This window comes from Crocuta crocuta, unplaced genomic scaffold (assembly GCF_008692635.1).
Source record: "Crocuta crocuta isolate KB4526 unplaced genomic scaffold, BGI_CrCroc_1.0 scaffold13, whole genome shotgun sequence".
Classification (NCBI taxonomy): Eukaryota; Metazoa; Chordata; class Mammalia; order Carnivora; family Hyaenidae; genus Crocuta; species Crocuta crocuta.
Window position 1 is genome coordinate 7,041,162 of NW_027530007.1, and position 18,895 is coordinate 7,060,056.

An 18,895-nucleotide genomic window follows, 5' to 3' on the forward strand; every position below is an offset into this window, starting at 1 on the left:
CCTTCTGCACTTCCCCAGCCGGACAGGAAGGTCAGGCGTCTGGGCCCGGGCAAAGCGGGGTGCTTCCTGACCCGCAAGGTGTGAGCACACATCTTCCCTGACTGAGGCGCCGTGTTGAGGAAGCAGTTTGCAGTTTGCCCTCTCCAGCCCCTCCATCTGCGCGCAGTCTTCTACATAACGTTCATGTTCGCTGTTCCCGGGGAGCGCCGTTCCCGGGGAGCACCGTTCCCGGGGCGTGTCACAGCAGCTGCTCCACTCTTCTCACTTTTCTTTTAGGTCTTCCAGGCTTCTCTGAGGTTGTTGAAAATGATAATTACGCAGTATATTCCCAAACACAAACTGAGTAAGCTTGAAACCGCCCACTGTGTGGAGCGAACGCTCCCTGTTCTGCTCACCAGGACGGGAGACTCCTCTGCTCGCCTGCGGGTCACGGCTTCCAATTTCATTCAGGTACGACTCCACCCTGACACTTGAAGGGTAGGTGACGGCGTGTCGGTACAGCCGTTGGCCCTCCCTGATGCCTGCGTTACCGACTCTCCTCCGTGACTCCCTGCCGTCTGCTCCTTGTGCTCCGAATGCTGAGTTTTCCCGCAGACGGAAGCCTTGGGAAGTGCGGTCGGCGGTCTCCTGACACACGCTAGTAACTTCTGGTAGAAATAGATGGGAAACGAAACCAGAATAGGAAGTTGGGGGCAAGGAGGTAATAGATGTGTCATGACCTTGATCTAAGTAGCTGTGTTCTTCCCACAAACGCGCCTCCCCTGGGCCAGGCATTGTGGGAAATACCCAGGAGCTCTCACCCTGAGGCCCACGTTCGGGCTTCAGCAGGTCTACAAATCGCGTGAATATTCTGTCGGGAAGGAGTCCAGAGCGGTCGTAGTTTCTCAGATGATCCTTTTTCTAGCATGAAGAACCGCTTCTGTCGTTTTGTTTAACAAACACGAGTTTGTTGTTGAGAACGGAAGAGGAGGGAGTTACACTATGAGGTAAAAGTGACGCTCAGTCCAACAGACACTGCCTTTATTTGTGACTCGGTTCAGGGGAGATGGCAGCCTCCAAAAGGTCTGTTGAAAATGAGAGTGGATGGCGGGCCGGCTGTGAACGTGTCGTGGGCAGGGGTCCGCCGCCCACACGGCTCTCAGGTCGCTCCCGCTTTTCTTCTCTCCCCCGTTTGCGTGCGGAGTCCCTCCGGGGCCCAGACATGAAGGGAACTGCTGGCAAAACGGGAGGCTGGGGTCACGTGGCCGCAGACTGCTGAAAACGGATCTCTTTCTATGTTGCAGCCCACATGCTCCGCTATCTTATCACCTTTCCTCCTGCCGCTAAGTGATAAATAGGTTAATTACAGGAAGACTTGTTAATTGCCGGCAGACACGCACGCTGTCCTGTGAGCCCACCGGGGGCCACATCCGCCAGCGGCCTGCACCCCGTGCTCTCTCTTGGCATTCCTTAAATCTCATGTGGCAGCCGTCTCTTTTAGAATTTTAGAAATTAGGAAGCCTTTTACTTAAAGTTGGGAAATCCTGAGAAGAGAAATCTTAAGTTTTAGAACATGTTTTGTATAAATCTTTCATTTATCCCCGGGTGATCGTGGCTTTATTTCCTATGCTTTAGGGTTTTTTGTTTCTGAGAGAGAGTGAGTGTGAGTGGGGAGAGAGCGGCTGAGACAGAATCTGAAGCAGGCTCCGTGCTCAGCACAGAGCCCGACACAGGGCTTAATCCCATGACCCTGGGCTCGTGACCTGAGCTGAAATCAAGAGCCGGACGCTGAACCGACTGAGCCCCCCAGGCTCCTTTAGGGTTTTAGTTTTCATCAGTACCCCTTAAATAGAAATGTGAGCTTGTTATCGGTAAATGATTTTACTACCATTTTTGATTCCCTATTTTTTTCCTTCAGTGCTTACTTTGAGGATCACGCTAAATTATACTAAGTTGTCTCTAACATTTTCCAGTAAAAATTAACAAGTTATGTTGGTTTTTACAGGAAATGGCCTTGTTTAAGGAGGTTAGGTGTCTGCAGATTATCCCCCATTACTTGGTCCAGCCATTAAAAGCCAACTCTTCGGCTCACCTGGCAGTGAGTCAGATGGACCTCCTGGCCCGGCTCCTGAAGGACCTGGGCACCGGGAGCACGGGTTTCAGCATCGATAACGTGATGGAGGTAAGTGTGCACCGGGCCCGTGCTGCCGTGGCCTCCGCACCAGAGGTGGCCCTGGAGTGTGCTGCGTCCAGTCAGTGTTTGGTGAGTGAATGAATGAATGAATGAATGACTTCAGAAAAACAGTCACTGCTTGATCTAACAAATGCACGCACCGAAAGTCTCCCCGCTGTTCGCTGCTCCCCGAGTTGGTGAGTGATCTGTGCATATCTTGGCCAGCGGTGCACAGATCATAGAGAGGGGAACGCCGTGTCCTCGAGAACATTGGGCTTACGGAAGTGCAGGGATTCTGTGCGCCTGGACGGCCCCTGGAGAGAACCAGCCGAGCCCCTCCCCCTGCCGTCACGTGGGCTGCACGGAAGCATGTGCACGCCGCCAGCACGGTGGCCAGACGCGGAGACAACGGCGCCTGGGCAGCCCGGGCAGCCGCTCCATACTTGCTCTTGTCGCGCAGGAGGGGCATCTGCATTATGATTTCAGTGCCGTCTCCCTCTTCCGTGGACCCCGCGTGTCTGGCTCCCACGGGAGCTCCACCTTGCCCTGCAGCCTGTCAGCCGTCAGCAGTCGCCCCTGAGCCCCTGTCTCTTCTTCTAAAACTGCCAGAGGCGGTCGGTGGTTGCCCTCGGACACTGTGCCCGGCTGCCTCCACCACCTCTGGCGGCAGCAGCCCAGCGGCGCCCACGGGGACCACCACGTTTATCGTCCCCCAGTTCATGCTCCTCGTTCCCCAGCACAGACCCCGGAGCTGGGCTCGCTTCACGATGCCAACGCCAGCATCAGTTCTGGAAGCTGTGTGGCGGCAGCGGGTGCCAACATCTCAGCAGCGTGAGGGGGAAACGCCCCGGCTCTCCCGTGCGCTTCTAGTTCTGGGGGAGAGACCGCGCTCCAGCCTGTGCAGGCCTTCCGGGCCGCCGCTTCCTCCTGGACGACACCCAGCTTTCACACACGACCTCGGAGGCCACCGAATGAAGAAACAACTGGAGGGTGGTGAGGGGCTCCTTACGGGCCAGGCCACCCCTGCCACACTCCCCGTGACCGAGATGGCCCGTCCCGCGCACACGGGGCCTGGGAAGGTGCCATGGCTGTGTGCACTGAGGAAGGAAGCTGGCCCGTCGAGCACATCGCCACATCCAGCTCCATCGGGATGCTGGAAGAAGTGATCCTGATGGAGGGAAAAGGAGAAAGAGAAAGGAACAGAAGTGGGAAGGAGGGGTCGGTTACCGCAGGAGCAAAGTCCCGAGCAGGCTCTGGCGCAGACGCAGCGGGCTGGCTGTGCCTGGCGCAGGGAACGCATCTGCGTCGCGGAGGAAGTCTGCTCACCGCTGGAGCGGTAACGGAGGTTCAGGAGACAAGAAGGAATATGAAATGCCCCCTTGAGCTCTGAGAAGGTGAAGTGACTGGAAAGCCACGGGTCAGCGTGCCGTGCACTGGGGTCCCCTGACACCTGCGGTGGCCAGTCCGCATGCCCCTCAGTCTGCAGGCACAGTCCCCGCGGCCCGCGACTATGCAGAAGGAGACGGGGTCCCAGGCTCTGAGGGTGTGCGTGGTGCTGGAAGTGACCTGGCGATGGACCGCACTGTCCAGCCTGGACGCGCAGGGCGGGGAAGGCTGGAGGGAGGGGACGGGGAGATGGTAGTGGGTGCAGGGACCGACTGGAGCCCCGGTGGGGTTGAGGAGCTGTCAGGGGAGGGAGCGTGGCCGTCAGGGTGGGGAAGGCCAGGAGACCTGGGGCCGAGCTGCCTCGGGGGCCGGGCTCGGGGTAAAGCCGAAGAGCCTGTGGCCAGGCTGACGGGTGGGAAGTGAGCAGTCCGGCGCCCAGAGCACCCCGGGAGGCGTTGGTCCACTGTCTCGGCGATGCCGTTCTGTAGTGGGGTGAACGTGTCGCCGTGGGTCCTCAGGACGGAGGGCTGCGGCGCGGCCGAAGCAGAGGAGTGTCCCTGACAGCGGAGTGTCGAGCCGGAAGAGACAAAGCTTCAGAAGGAAGAGCGCGGGATGCTACGTAGAACGTTAAGCACGTCGTGGTGCGCGCGCACAGACGCGCTGGTGGACTAGTGCACGTGGGCTGCAGGAGCCGCAGGGGAGCCATGCCTCCCAGGAGCGCGGGAGGACGCGCGGGAGGAAGCTTCCACAGGGGACCCACGCCGTCACCACGCTGCCTTGTTTCTGAAAGACGAAGGTCTGACGCAGACACGACAAAATCACGGCTTTGGTGACTAGATGGTAGATGCGTGAAGTGTATCACGTTTCTTTCCTCTGCTCTGTGGTTGGAATATTTTGTAATATTTAATACGAAGTTTATGGAGAGTTGTAACATAAAAAAATGCCTGTTAGCGGGTTAAATGGGAAAAAGCAAAACACGAAGTTACGTACACATAACTGTGCCGGACACGTGGGGAGCACTGTGTCATGATGGGGTTCTGCGGGCGGTGGTCTCTCGTTCAAATTTTTATAATGTGCCATATTTCTTTTATGTGGAAAAATGCTCTGTTATTGTAAGAATCAGTAACCACAAGAACCCCTCCCAACTTTATTTTTAGTTTTCAGTGAGTGCCCTGGAGCACAGAGTGTATGAGGTTCGAGAAACAGCGGTTAGAGTAATTTTGGACATGTATAAACAGCACCGGGCTTTCGTTCTAGAATACCTCCCTCCAGACGACACCACCACGCGCAAGAACGTTCTCTATAAAACAATTTTTGAGGGATTTGCTAAAATAGACGGCAGACCTACAGATGCCGAAGTGAAGGTAAGTTAGCGTGTGTGAAACTGGGACCTGACTCTGTGCTGAGGGAGCTACTTGGTCCCCGAATAAAGCGACAGCGGAGCCTCACAGAGAGGAAGCTGGCGCGCTGAGTTCAGGTCCAGGCTCCTGCAATATCTGCCTGTGAGACCCTCAGTTTCCCCGTCTGCAAACCGAGGTGATGACAGCCCAGAGAACGGTGGTGATTTTATCTACCAGTAAACATTTTCGGGCTAATCTGGCGAATTTACTTTGAATGAACCCTCGTTATAGTGTTAGTGACCCTTATAACATACAAGAGATGTAATTCATGTGCCGTAGTTCTCTCCCCGTCTCTGAGACTATCCTAAAAAGCTGTTCTGACAGAAAACTAATTTTCACGTCAGGCACAGAGAAAAGCTGCTACAGAAGAAGCAGAGAAACAAAAGAAAGAAGAAATTAAAGCTTTACAAGGGCAGTTGGCGGCGCTCACCGAAATCCAGGCCGGAGCGCAGCCAAGCAAGGTCAGTAGGCCCGACCCCCGTGTGCGTCCCCGGCCCCCGCCCTCAGCCCCAGCGGGCAGGCGCACGGCCAGCTCCCTTACTGTTCGCAGCCTCAGGCGGGCGGATGTCTGTTGCCAAGAGTACTTGGAAATCGAGTCTGGGGGTAAATAAAGGGATCTCCCGCTAGGTGGTCTGTGTCAGGCTCGGGGGCCCCCCTCGCCTCCCAGGCAGCGGCATGTGCCGCTCGCAGCGTCTACTGGGACAGATTTCCTCTCCGGAGCTCCCAGCTCCTTCAGGGGCAAAGGAGGAAACTAAGGCTGCATATGGCGATGTGATTCCCGTGTCTCCTTCTCTCTGCCCCTCCCCTGCTCAAGCTCTGTCTCTCAAAAATACATAAATGTTAAAAAAATAAATAAAGTCTGAAAACAGAAGAATTTACTTTTGGGGCCAAAACACCCTGGACGGACTGTGTGCAGCCGTTTGTCCCTGACCTTTCTGCTCTTGTGTCCTAGGAGACGGCGGGCCCCACGCTGGAGGACAGTCAGGGTAGGTACTCGGCCGGTGCTGAGGGCGTGACGTTGTACGGCCTTGGTTAACTCGTGCGCTTCGAAGTGTATTTCATTCCAAACTGGTTACTAAAAATTTGAAAATAATTTCTACAAAAAGTTATTTTAAAAAATAATCTTTTCAGGGGGCCTGGATGGCTCAGTTAGTTAAACGTCTAACTTAGGCTCAGGTCATGATCTCACGGTGTGTGAGTTCGAGCCCCGCGTCGGGCTCTGTGCTGACAGCTCAGAGCCTGGAGCTGCTTCGGATTCTGTGTCTCCCTCTCTCTCTGCCCCTGCCTTGCGTATGTCTGTCTGTCTCTGTCAAAAACAAATAGACATTAAAATACATAATAACCTTTTCTTTTTTTCATTTTTTGTTTTTCATTTCAGACACACGAGAAGGGAAAGCAGTGGCACATCCTGCCCCGGAAATTCCTGCCGCTCACTACCTGGATAAGTGAGTTGGGGTCATCCTCAGAGGGAAGGGACCAGCCACATAAAACGTGACTCGGTAGACATTTTCACCCCAGTGCACCGTGAGCCTGTAGAATGATTAGGCTCGCGTCGGTCATTCGTAACAGTTGGAAAATTGCCCTTTAAACTGACGGGCGTTAAGTGTGGAGGAGCCGCTTTCCTGTGCCGTCCCCAGCACCGCCTGGCGCCGGGTTGTCAGAAGGGATATTAAAGGTGCCAAGCGCCTCCGTGCGCAGCCGCCACAGCAGATGCGCTAGGAATTTCAGTGAAACGTCTTTGTCTCCTTTCTTCTGACTCAGATACCGTTTCCGCCTGACTGTGCCAGCCGGTGAGGGTGGGCAGGGGCCCAAAGCGAACTGCTCTCGAACACCCGCTCTCCCTGCGGCGCTGGCGGCCCTCCCCCGACGGAGCCTCCTGGGGGGACAGCCGGGACGTCTCGGCCCCGCGCCTCACCTCCCGCCTCTGTCTCGTTTCAGTTTATGCATCTTCTGTGGGGAGCGGAGCGAGTCCTTCACGGAGGAGGGCCTCGACCTGCACTACTGGAAGCAGTGCCTCATGCTGACCCGATGCGCCTGCTGCAGGCAGGTCAGCCGCTCAGCTGCCCGCCCGCCCTCGGGAGCCCGACTCAGCCCCCGACGGTTAGCGCCCCCGCGGAAAAGTTGTGGGAAAAGTAGCTGAATGGCTCTTACCCGCCTTCCTACTCTTCCCTGCTGACTTAGCTGAGCCGTGTCACAGGCACCCGTCAGTGACAGGGTCCTGTCCAGGCCGCCCCGGGAACACGGATGCCGCGAGCAAGCGAGTCACATGACTTTTGTGGCTTCCCGGGGCGCACAGAGGTCACATGAGCCAGGGTCCCTTCAGTGCGTGATGGCGCCACAGCTAGAAAACAGCGTGCGTACGTCAGAAGTGCATAAAACTAAACATGCTAAGTCCTGCTCACTGATCACAGGTCAGCGCCGTGCCCACCCCGATGAAAGTTTCACGTGTTCCAAGAATTCCCAAAACGGGTGCACAAAGTGAACCAGTGCCGGTGGGAAAACGGTGCCGCCAGACCCTGTCAGTGCAGGGTCTCCGCAGCCCCTCCGTCTGCAGGGAGCGCGGCACCTGTGAAGCACCTAACAGGATGCGCGCCTGTCCATAAAGCCATGAGTGAGAGAGCCCGCGGAGTCCCCACAGAGTAACAGCCGCGTCCCCAGCACCCGGCCCGAGTCACCACTGTCCTGATTTCTGACACTGCAAGTTAGGGCGTCTTGCTTGGGGTTTATGTCAGTGGAATCCTACAAAACGTAACTAATTCGTGTCGCGTGCTGTATACTGTGCTGTTTGAGCAGTCCACAGTTCATGCCTCCATCTTGCCTCTGCTCTGAGGCTGCCTTGAATAATGTTGCCACAGACATTCCCGTAGCCGTCTTCCGGTGCACCCCCAGGGCGGGGTGGCTGGGCTGCGGGGCTGACGCAGGCCGTGCTCCGGAGGGGGCTGGGGGGCGTGGGGGGCNCTGCCGTCGTCTGTCAGCCACTCGAGCGCCCTCTTGTAAACTTCCTCCTAGCGCCTCAGCCCCATCCCCTCGCTGCGCTGCGGGTCCCGCTGAGCTGACCCGTAGCCGCCCGCGCCCCAGGGTCTGGCCTGTCTGTGGTCCCAGCGTCGCCCACCTGTTGGTCTCGCTTGTGGCCTGCGCATTGCGTGTCCTGTTCAAGAACCTCCTGCCCCCCGATTCGAACTCCTTCTCTGGTGCGGGAAAGCCTTCCTCTTCGTACACGAGAACGGACTTCTGGCCTCTACCTTGGGGCTCATGCAGGCTACACAGAAGCCCCCGAGTAGGCAGAGCCCAGCCCCCTCAGCCTGGCAGGGCAGACCCCTCCCCCACCCCACCCCCACATTGGTGGCTGCATTCTCCAGCAGGTGTGTGGTCACTCCTGCCGAACACGCCAGGCTGGCGAGAGTGACCCCATCTCTGCACACTTAGGAGTGTCAGGGAGCCGGGATTTGGACCCAGAGGCCGCACAGCTAAGCTGTTCTGCAGCTTTGTGGCCGTCCCGCCGCGCTTAGCCATCGCCCCTGCATCCACGCCCTCGGCCGTGGCCTCTGTGTGCTACCACGGCGCCTCCAGGAGGAGGACGCGGGGGACACGGGTCTTCAGCGGTCTGGAGATGCCCGAGGGAGCCCCGTGGGGCCGGGGGGTCAGGACCGAGGGAGACCCCAGGCCTCAGCAGCCTGCTTGCTCCCGCGTTTCCTCCCGCAGGTGGTCGAGATCTCCAGCCTGACGGAGCACTTGCTGACCGAGTGCGACAAGAAGGGCGGGTTCCGCAAGTGCTACCGCTGCAGCGAGGCCGTCTTAAAGGAAGAGCTGCCCAGACACATAAAAACAAAGGACTGTAATCGTGCGTGCCGCTCGGCCCCGGCCCCTCGGAGCCCTCTGTGCCCCTCGTGCCCGGCCTGGGGAGGCCCCGTGGGAGGGGGTCCGGTCACGAGTCTGCGGCTCCTCATACGGGTCTCTCAGGAGGCGCTGAGCCTTGTTTTGTTGATACCGTTTCAGCCGCCAAACCGGAGAAGCTGGCCAACCGGTGTCCTCTGTGCCATGAGAACTTCTCACCCGGAGAGGAGGTGAGGGGCGGCCAGCGGGGCGACGAGGAGGGCGGGGCGGGGCCGCGGGCGTTCGGGGAGCACCGCGTCTGTCTGAGGTCCGCTGACAGTTACCGGTACCTGCCTGCTCCTGTCCTTTCTTCCTTCTCTGGCGCCGCAGCCTCTGTGGGACCTCGGCTCTGGGTGGGGGAGCCCGAGGGGCTCTCGTCTCTGTCCAGGCGCCGCGCCCCTCAGCGTGCGGGGGCCCCGAATGGCGTCCAGACACGCGGGTCCCTTCTCCTTACTGCAGTCCACAGCCCCACGCAGTTTGGAAATTCTACCTCGCCGGCGACTGCAAGCTCTGCTCCCTTCCCCGTGTCAGTGACAGTGCACCCCGCCACCCCGGGCCCCGCTGCCCTGACCAGAGCGGGTCTGAGGCTCGTGTCAGTGGCTCAGCTGACATGACAGTGGCGATGCGCTCCACGTGCCGGGCAGGGCAGTTTTGGGGACCTGCCTCTGGCTCCGCCACTTCTCCAGCCCGCTCGGCCGCTGCACCTGCGGTCCACCACGTGCCCGCCGCGGGCTCTCGCTGCCCCAGCTGTCTGGGATGTGCCCACGAGGCGGCTCAGACCCCGCTGTGCTCTACGCTCACCCTCGACTGCCGAGAGCCCACACCATACAGCCCCGCACCCACCCACTTGTCCGAGGCGCATCCTCCCTCTCGCAGAAAATGTCGGGCACCTGACACAGTCCGCAGCCAAGAGGAGGGGCCTGGGGGTACCCCTGCCACCCCGTCGCCCACCCGCACCCCTACTCCATCTGCACCCAGCCGCGGCTCCCTCCCAGGCTACGCTGAGGCGCAGCCAGACAGCCTGTCTCTCCCTCTGTAAGTGCCCTGGCACAGAGCTCCGCAAACAGTGCTCTCAAGAGGCTTCCTCAGCCTCCCCGCGGGGGCTGTGCTGCGGCCACGTCAGAGCGTCCGGGCCCCACGTGAGGCCCCACACGGAGACTCCCAGACGTGTTTCTAAGCAGCCTCCTTCGTGTGCTCAGAGTTTGGGGAGAAGCCGCTGCCCGGCCGGTTCCCCGTAAGCTGTATTTGCTGATTGCGTCCCTCCCGGCGCCGTTAGAGGTCGTTCTCGCCGGTTCCTGTGATTGCAGGTTGGCTCTGGAGTCTTAAACCTTAGATCTCCCCGCGGTTGCTCCTTAGAGGGCGGTGCGCCCTTGGTGACCGCGCGCGTCCCAGGGCCGTCTGTGGACAGGGGCGCACTGCTCCCCACTCCTTCCCAACCCGGCTCTGCTCTAACGGTCGTGTGAGTAGCCCCCCGCCGGGCGCACGCATTCTCTCCGTTTCCGTGTGTAACTCAGGAGGCTTTGTGTTCGTGTTCTGATTACTACCGTGACCCTAACGCTGTCACCAGACACCCGGTCCCCCATGTGGCCGCTATCACTTCCTGCCCCGCGCGGTGCAGACCTCAGCCCTGTCGCCCCGGCGCCCGACGGCTCTCAGCTCCGAGCCGTCACCGGGCCTCTTCTACGCCTCTGCCTCTCAGTCGTCCGTGCCGTGCAGCGAGTCACCACACGTGGCGGCTTCAGCATCCTTTCGTTCTCTCTGTTGCTGTGGGGCAGGGGCTGTGGGCACAACGGAACGGGCCCTCTGCCCCGGGATCCGCAGGCTGCAGGGCCGCGCTCTCACCTGTGGGCGCGGCTGGGGCGGGTCTTCTGCGCTCACCGGCTCTGGCAGAGCTCTCTCGTCGCTCCAGGACCGGGCAGCCAGGGGCCGCCGCCGGCCGCGCCCCTGCGCTCCCCGAATCCACACGCGCTTACGTGACAGCCGTCCTGGCCGCTGCGCTCGGAGGGGACGAGAACCCAGGGCTCTGTGTGCCACATGCCGGGGGCTGCGGCCGCCGCTGGTTTCAGCTCTAACGGGCTCGTCTCGCCGCCCCCCCTCGGCCGCCTGGCTGACCAGCGTGCACGTCCTCTCTGGTTTCAGGCGTGGAAGGCTCACCTCATGGGCCCCGCCGGCTGCACAATGAACCTGCGCAAGACGCACGTGCTGCACAAGGCGCCAGCTGTGCTGCCGGGTGAGGTCTGGGGCCCGCTCGTGGGTGCCGCGTGGCGGGGTCCCCGCGCCTCTCCCTCAGAGGCGCCTCCCTCCAGCCTTCGTGCGCGGCCTCTGGCTCCTGGCGAGCGGGCTGGTGTGTGAGCAGACTCGCCCTCGTCAGCGCCGCACTCTTGCCTGACGGCCGCGTCGAGTCCACAGACCCGGCTCCCGGGCGCCCTCGGGGTCACGCCCTGCTTCTCCCACAAGCCAGGGAGCTGGGTAGTAGGCTCACAGATGATGCCACTGCTGCTGGATGGATTATAACTTTAGCTATTTTATGCTGGGTTTAGAATGCCTACAAGAAAACACGATATTTTTCATTAGAAAACTATTGCTGACAAAAATCTGTTGGACGGACATTTTTACTTCCGGGGCGTGTGGTCCGCGAGAGAGCGGTAGACACGAGCGTGACAGACGTGGCTCCGTCAGGTGCCCGGCCGAGGGCTGAGCGTGGCTTACGGCGCCCCCTCCCTGCAGCCTCTTTCCTCACTGAGGAGATGTGGGCGCTGGGGTCGAGGGGATGGGGGGGCTGCCCAGGGCGACTCAGCCCGGAAAAGAAGCTCCAGTCACAGGGCTGCTCGTTTTCTTCATTTCTGAGCTGAGGCTGAACCAGGCCTGGGTGAATGGCTCAGTTCTCTCCCTTCCGACCCTCGGGCCAGGTTTCTCCTCTGAGCCCGTTGAGGACACACGTGCCCTGCTCGGCCTGGCCGCATGCGGACTGAGTGGCCGCCGTGCTGCTCCTCCCCAGGGCCACACCACCCCGGCCGCCCCGCCGTCACCGTGCTTTTGTGCTCTGTTCACGTGTTAGCCCCCTGCCGACCCGGTGCCTGTGTCTTACGTGTCTCTGTGTCCAGCAGGTAAAAGCCCAGCCGTGACCAAATCAGGGACCTCTGTATCGAAGGTCGGAAGCAAGATCCCTACTCCAAAGGGACTGAACAAAAGCTCTGGCAGGACGTACGCAAAGCGGTGACGTGACCCACGCTCTGTCTCCTGTGTCCCCACGAGGGACTGAGCAAGTTTCCTGATTGTGAACCGTTTCTCCTAAGACCCGTCTTTGGACGTGGCGACCCTGTGCCCCGCCCCAGCTGTCCCTCAGCTCCACGCCCTGCCGCCGTCACCTGTCACGCCCTGTGCGGGGCCGACGCTCGACCTGCGTCCCGAGTCCAGACCAAAGTCCCTGCAGCTTGAAGCAGCCGGGCTCTGGGCCTCCCAGGCCGGCGTCCCCAGGAGAGCAGCCGTCTGTTCGAAGGGAACTGAGCCCCTGGTCCCGGTCGGCGAGCCCGGTCCGCTGTCGCGCGAGCAGAGCGCCCCCCTCGGTGCTTGGAGTCGCCCGTAAAGGCTTCCCTGCAGACCTCGTGCCTGTGGGCCTCTCACACGTGACGCGCCGGACAGCGGGACCGAGCAGGGAGAGACGGCGGGCGGGCGTGGCTCTCGGGCGCCAGCCCCCCCCAGGCGCCATCCGGCCTGCGGCCGCCCCCCCGGGTGCCTCCCCTGTGTGCAGAGCCCTCCCCTCCTGCTGTCGTGAGAAGGAAAGATGGGCCTGCAGTCGCCGAGCGTGGGTCCCCCGTGGCCCTTGCCCCGCTAGTGCCCGTGCTGGGCCCCGCCCGCCCCAGGGAGCCCAGCGGCCACCCCCGCGTGGCTCTCCTCCCGGTGCTTCCCGCTCCTTCCACCCGCGGTTCTAGAACAGTTAGGGCCTGACTCTCCACCGGTTGTCCTGCGCCCACCTGACCCCGCGTCGCTCACAACGGCCGTGTCCTAAAGCCTTGAGCACACATGGCGGTGCCCTTGGCTCTGGTGGGAAGCGGCCCTGCTGGACGCGCTTGACCTTCGGCGCCGACCAGCAGGCCCGGGCGGCTGCTTTGTGCTGTCCTGCCCCTCACGGGTCTGCGGGGTGGAGGGGAGCCTGAGGTTCATTTTTCTCAAAGACGTCCCATGACGCTTAAAACCCCAACGTCACTTAAAATGAAGAGACCAGCCCCCCAAATCCGGTCTCCTGACCAGCTGCTGACCAGCCCGCCCGTCCCGTGAACCGGCTCCCGTGCTCATGTCCAGGCGGCCACGGGGCGCAGCCAGGCCGTGTCTGGAATCTGCTGCGGCCCCCGTGCCCCTGTGCGGGCCTGCGTTCCTGCCGCCGGACCCCCCAGAGACCCAGGGAGACCCTGACCTCCCGAGTGGTAGACACGCAGGCCTTCAGGAGCCACTGAGAAATGCGTGGCGTTGCTACCACGTAATTAGCAGACACATATGTTAATTCCCCGCCACGTGAAACACATAGGTTTCAGAAAACCCCTAATCGCTGTTTGAACAGCGCCCCCTGAGTACGTCAGTGACCAGGAATTTGCACTAACCACTCTCCATTCTGGGTAAACTAATTCTTTCTCGTATGGTTGACTCAAAATACAGCAAGAATGAGACTAAGAATTACCTTTACAAAAAATAACTCAATTAAAAAAATAAAAAGTGATGGGGAGAAATGACATAAACCTTCACTAGGCGGAGCAGAGCGCAGACGCCGAGGGAATTGTAACGTGACCCCTCCTGGCTTCACAGACCGCGGTCACGACCTGGTCCCTCGCACAGGTGACCACCCGTCACCCGGGCCGTGATGAGAAACGCTAATCAAGGAGTCCTTGTCTTCCCTCTAATCAACACTTTCAAGAAATGTATCTGTAATATTTTCCATATATTGTAACTGTAAAAAGATTTGTAAAAATATTTCACTTTAGTGTGTGAGAAAATCAGGTGCATTTAAGACTGGTTAGTCTCCTGGTTACAGAAGGACCGTGCGTTTCTGTCGAAGTGATGCCTGGCGGGGAGTGGCGGCCGTGAGCAGCTTTACAGAGTCATATGCTCTTGAGGAACCGAAGATACAGGACAAGCAATTCTGAAAGAACTATAGGATCCCTTGGCCATTTATAAATAAATCTGTAAATTTGGAACAAGAATTAATAATTGAATTTTCACTCATGAATATGTTGTGGATATTTAACTATTTATTTCTCTTATTTTCATATTTCAAAATACTTTATCTAATTTAAAAGAAATGTGTCTATAAATTTGGCGTCAGAATACACATGTAAATACCTTTAATGAAAATTTGCAACTTTTTAATGTTTTAATGTAGTTTTCTATTTGTCTTTATTTCAGATACCAGAATTGTATCTAACCAATATATTTTTCTTGTTATTTCAGGGCCTAGGGGTCAATTCACTCTGAGCATATTAACATAATAAAAAGATCACTAAATGTCCTGTCACTTTTATTTCAAGATTACAATTAAAAGGTGAACTATCTGCCACCATCGGCCAACACAGGGTGTGGCCGGGTCGGGTTGAGGGGGCTCCACCCCCCAGGACAGAGCCCGGCCCCACATATGATGTGTCCAAAGGAGTTTCCCGGATGAAGAAGCTAAAGAATTTTAAGTGACATGTAAATTGGAGGAAATCGTTGACCGGCTTTATCCTGAGTGGGATAAAGTCACACGTGGTGTGATTGTGCCCACTGCCGGGCTGCGCTTTACAGTCTCCATGCAGGCTCTTCCTTTTTTAAAAAAAAATTTAATGTTTTATTTCTGAGAGAGAGAGAGAGAGAGAGACAGCGTGAGCAGGGGAGGGTCAGAGAGAGAGGGAGACACAGAATCTGAAATAGGCTCCAGGCTCTGAGCTGTCAGCACAGAGCCCGACGCGGGGCTCGAGCCCATGAATCATGAGATCATGACCTGAGCTGAAGTCGGACCACTTAACTGACTGAGCCACCCAGGCGCCCCGGGCTCTTCCCTTTTGATGGAGACCTTTTACCAGCCAACGAGGCTATTTTGCTTTCAAATTAGTAAAACGGCAGTTTTTTCTCTGTCCGTTTGAGGAGTGACTTTAAGCTTCCATTAGTTTTGGTAACGGTGTAATTGCTTCCACTCTGAAGTGCTGAGGTACAGGGGCCCGGCGTGTGCACTGCACGAGTGCAGGATGAAAGAGCGGTCTCCAAAGAAGCCAAGGACAAGCGGGGGCGTGCGCCGCGGTCACACCTGCAGATGTGCAAGAAGGAAAAGACCCCTCGGTGCTCCACCCACCTCATCCGGGAAGTCCCCGCCCACAGGCTGAGCCCCCTGGCTCTGAGATGCTGGCCACCGGAGAGAGTGGTCAGCGACGGGGGCGCCCCTCTCTGCTGCTCCGGCAGAGCGCGTCCCCTTGGGGTCTTCCAGAACCTTTCAAGGACCACACAACGCAGGCAAGGTTATTGCCAGTGGTAGGCAGGGACCCCAGCTTCCTGGAAGGCAGTGGGCCCAGATGTGAACCTGGGTCCTGGTGGGACAGCCCAGGGAGGCCTGTGGACAACAGCTCATCCCTGCCTCAGTTTCCCCTTTGTGGAGTAGAGCCGAATAGGGAAGGAGTCTGCAAGTTCGGGGAGGGACCCACCCCGGAGGGACACACCCCTAGGCTGAGGGGTGCCCCCCACCCCTTCATCTCTCATCAGGCTGTACCAGCAAGGGGCTGGGGAACAGGGAGACTGAGGCATGGACCACCACCTGCCCGGAAGGCCTCAGAACCCCACCGAGCTTCCCAGACCCCAGACCTGCCCTCCTGAGTCACGGTGCTGGGATTCCAGGAGAGGGGCAGGGAGATGGGTAGATTTCCTTGTGTGCAGGAGGAGGAGCTCATCCCTAAGCAAAGCCCCCTGGTCCCGCAGGTTGAGGACCCCCCAGGAGAGGTCCTGTCCCTCGGTGTCCTGGGACCAGACCCGGAAAGGGACGGGTGCAGTGTTCTGCCCGAAGGTGGGGGGCATTGTGGGAAGCACTGCCAGGGGTCTGGATGGAGAGCTCCCTCCCCCTGGGGTAGGCAGCACCTTGGGAACACTATTTACCGAATTCCGGGTCCCGGACTGGAGCGGGGGGGCGGTGTCCCTGGTAGTTGGGGGAGGCCAGAGGGCGAGCCTGCGGGTGTCTGGACCTGGCTGGAAGCCTCAGCCTGGACGGGGCTGGGACGGAACAGGGCCAGGAGCAGAAAAATAATCACGCACCTTCTTCCTATTCAGTTTTAAAAGTTTGCTTTTTCACACTGACATCTGTAATCTACCTGGAGCTGATGTTTTGTATTTCCTGTCCCTGAACGAGGTAGAGATTCGTGAGACAAGACAAAACACGACAACGGAGCAACCCGTCATTGGAGACACCTTACAGAGATGGGAACACAAGCAACCACAAAAGATTAGTGCCCAAAAGGCCCAGAATCCCTACGTACCGTTAGGAAAGGGACAAGCAAGCCTCTAGCCAGGCTTCCATGTGAGTGAAAAGGGGTAAGTAACTCAAGGAATCCCAAGAGCTCTGCTGCTGCTGTGACCACGGATCACCAGCGCACGCCCACCCCCTCGTAGCTCGCAAGTCTGCCAGGGTCTCAGGGGACTAGGACGGAGGCTCAGCCGGGTGCACTCTTCGGTGGGGGCCCAGGGCAGAATCCCTTCCTCGCCCTTCCCGGCCTCCAGAGCCACCCCTTTCCCCGAACTCAGGGCCCCGCCCCCACGTTCAAGGCCAGCAGCTCCCCCAGCCTTCTCTGCCACCTCTCTGGTTCTCCATCTCTGCCTTCCGCTTCTACTTTAAGGACCCTGTGATCACACTGGGCCCATGAGCCGCTCTCCCAACTCAAGGTCACCGATTATCCATCTTCCTGCCATTTGCAGCCTGGCTTCCCCTGTGCGGTAAAACCTAACACGTTCCCACTTCCGGGGTGAGGATGGGGACTGCGTAGGGGCCATTACTCTATGCCACACACCTAATGTCTGCAACTTGTTTCAAAAAGGCCCTCGCAACCTGGAGGGTATTCGGAAAAAGTTTAACAAAGATTTGTGATGGCAAAATAGCAGCAGGCTCTGAGCTGTCAGCCCAGGGCTTGAACTCACGGACCAGATTGCGAGGTCATGACCTAAGCCAAAGTCAGACGCTGAACCGACTGAGCCACCCAGGCGCCCCGCCCCTTCCCTCTTTAAAAGCCGGCCCACACAAGCGTCCGACTTTCACTTAGGTCATGATCTCGCGGTGCGTGGGTTCGGGCCCCGCGTCGGGCTCTGTGCTGACTGCCAGCTCAGAGCCTGGAGCCTGTTTCAGTCTGTGACTCCCTCTCTCTCTGACCCTCCCCTGCTCACGCTGTCTCTCTCTCTCCTAGAAATAAATAAAACATTAAAAAAAAAATTTAAAAAAAAAAAAGCCGGCACACACAGTGTCACAAAGTTGGCTTGGAGGAATTAGCAGGGCTCCAGAAAAACAAATCACTCGCGAACCACCTGCAAACTCTGCTGGAGGCCTGTGTGCACCGTTCAGGGGACTAAACTCGGCCTCGCTTCCCAGGAACAAGTCTCAACATCTGGCGGCCTACGTAGACTTGCCACACATGAGCATACCCCTCAATAATACAATCTTGAGCTTGACATGTGTGTAAGCCTTGCAAAGGGAACCACAGGGGACATCTTCTGCGCTTTGCCTTGTTCCCCTAACAGCGATCTTGATAGTCACCACGCTGTTGTGTGCGGCCGGGCACTCGCTCCCAACGTGCCATCCACTTCAGGAGATGCGTCCGCCTGTGCTGATCCACTCTGCTGTTGATGGGCACTGGGGCTGTTCCCAGCGTCGGCCACTATGAAACTGTTAATGTCCTCACAGGCCGCCAGGAGAGCAGCTGTAGGATCCATCCCCGGCGATCTGCTCCAGAGCCAACAGACAAGCAAGGAGACGCATAGATTCCAGGAACTAAAAGCTACCGACGAGGCTGTGTCCGTGTGTGCGATTGTCCAAAAACTGTCTGGGGAAGCCAGAAGCTCGCTAGCATTTGGGGGTGCGGGCTGCAGCCGCTGCAGGCAGCTCAGGAAAGAGGCCCAGACGCGAGCTCAAAGCTCTGCTTCCACTGGAGCCCGTCCTTCACACATGGGGTCGGTCACAACAACAACCAAGACAAAAGTCCGTCTTCTCTCTGGGTGGTGCTCGGCGAGGCCGGGGCGGCTCCCAGCAGCCCGAGGACCCCGCTGGGGAAAAATACTGTGTATTCACAATTTGCTTACAATGCTGGACACCAGCCGGTCCACCGCTGCTTGTCTGGGGGATGAACCCCACAGGCACCATGTGGAAGGAGAGCAGCCAGGCACCGGGGAACACCCCGCACATCACAGAGGAAGTGCAGCACCCGCAAAACTTCGAGGTGTTGGCGGCGCCTCTGGGGGCTCCGGGGGCTCTGAGGAGACTGGTAATACCTGTTTCTTGCGCATGACGCATGACGGCTACACGGATGTGCTCAACTGGGGCAAAGTCCACTTACGCTGTGCGCACACTTTTCTGGGTGTAGATCACACTCCAATACAAAGTTCAGAAATTGCAAAACAAAATGAAGCAACGGAAAAGCCCACTGGGGTGGGGCGGTCAAGAAAACAGGCGCGGAGCAGGGGGGCAGCGGCCCTGGGCACCCCCTCCCCTTCCTCCAACGCCCCTGCTGGCGTGGTGCCTGGCCGGGAAACTGACCCATCCCAGGCACCTTCTCAGCCCTGCCCACCCACTCAGCACCTGGGAAGTGGGGGCAATCCCGGGCCGACCGCAGCCCAGGCCGTTAATTAGGCCAGGGTCTCTCCCTAACCGGGGGTCAGGTCTCGGTCACTGGTCATCTCCCGCTTCCGATGCGAGAGCCGCTCATCCGTGGACGACGCAGCAGCCCGGGGTGCGGGCGCAAACCAGGAGATTCGATTCCAGACCCCTGTGCGAGGGCGGATCCAGGGCTGCGCGGGGCGGGCCCCGGGGTGGAGGCGGGGGCGCTCAGGGCGCTCAGGGCGCCGCGCCAGACCCGGGGCGGGGGGGGGGGAGCGA

At 58.8% G+C, this 18,895-nt stretch overlaps 2 protein-coding genes and 1 long non-coding RNA gene across 3 annotated transcripts in view; 2 read left to right on the top strand and 1 right to left on the bottom strand.

The window, feature by feature from the left end:
• The window catches only part of CEP104 (centrosomal protein 104), a 27,203-nt gene extending 12,896 nt beyond the window's left edge, over window positions 1-14,307 (top strand). Inside the window, 11 exon segments of the mRNA XM_077763887.1 lie at window positions 277-450; window positions 1,985-2,161; window positions 4,696-4,902; window positions 5,283-5,399; window positions 5,891-5,924; window positions 6,317-6,383; window positions 6,877-6,985; window positions 8,641-8,779; window positions 8,935-9,002; window positions 10,951-11,041; window positions 11,919-14,307. Coding sequence (XP_077620013.1) covers window positions 277-450; window positions 1,985-2,161; window positions 4,696-4,902; window positions 5,283-5,399; window positions 5,891-5,924; window positions 6,317-6,383; window positions 6,877-6,985; window positions 8,641-8,779; window positions 8,935-9,002; window positions 10,951-11,041; window positions 11,919-12,031 — 1,296 coding nt within the window. The 3' untranslated portion in view covers window positions 12,032-14,307.
• Window positions 14,304-17,130, bottom strand: LOC144231424 (uncharacterized). The gene is made up of 2 exons (XR_013335083.1): window positions 15,919-17,130; window positions 14,304-15,082 (listed from the first exon to the last, which is right to left on the bottom strand). It is a non-coding gene; the product is annotated as an uncharacterized LOC144231424 (long non-coding RNA).
• Window positions 17,131-18,161: 1,031 nt separating this feature from the next.
• Window positions 18,162-18,895, top strand: part of LRRC47 (leucine rich repeat containing 47) — a 10,171-nt gene continuing 9,437 nt past the window's right edge. Inside the window, exons 1-2 of the mRNA XM_077763990.1 lie at window positions 18,162-18,241; window positions 18,679-18,787. Coding sequence (XP_077620116.1) covers window positions 18,162-18,241; window positions 18,679-18,787 — 189 coding nt within the window. The remainder of the gene's footprint in view (window positions 18,242-18,678; window positions 18,788-18,895) is intronic.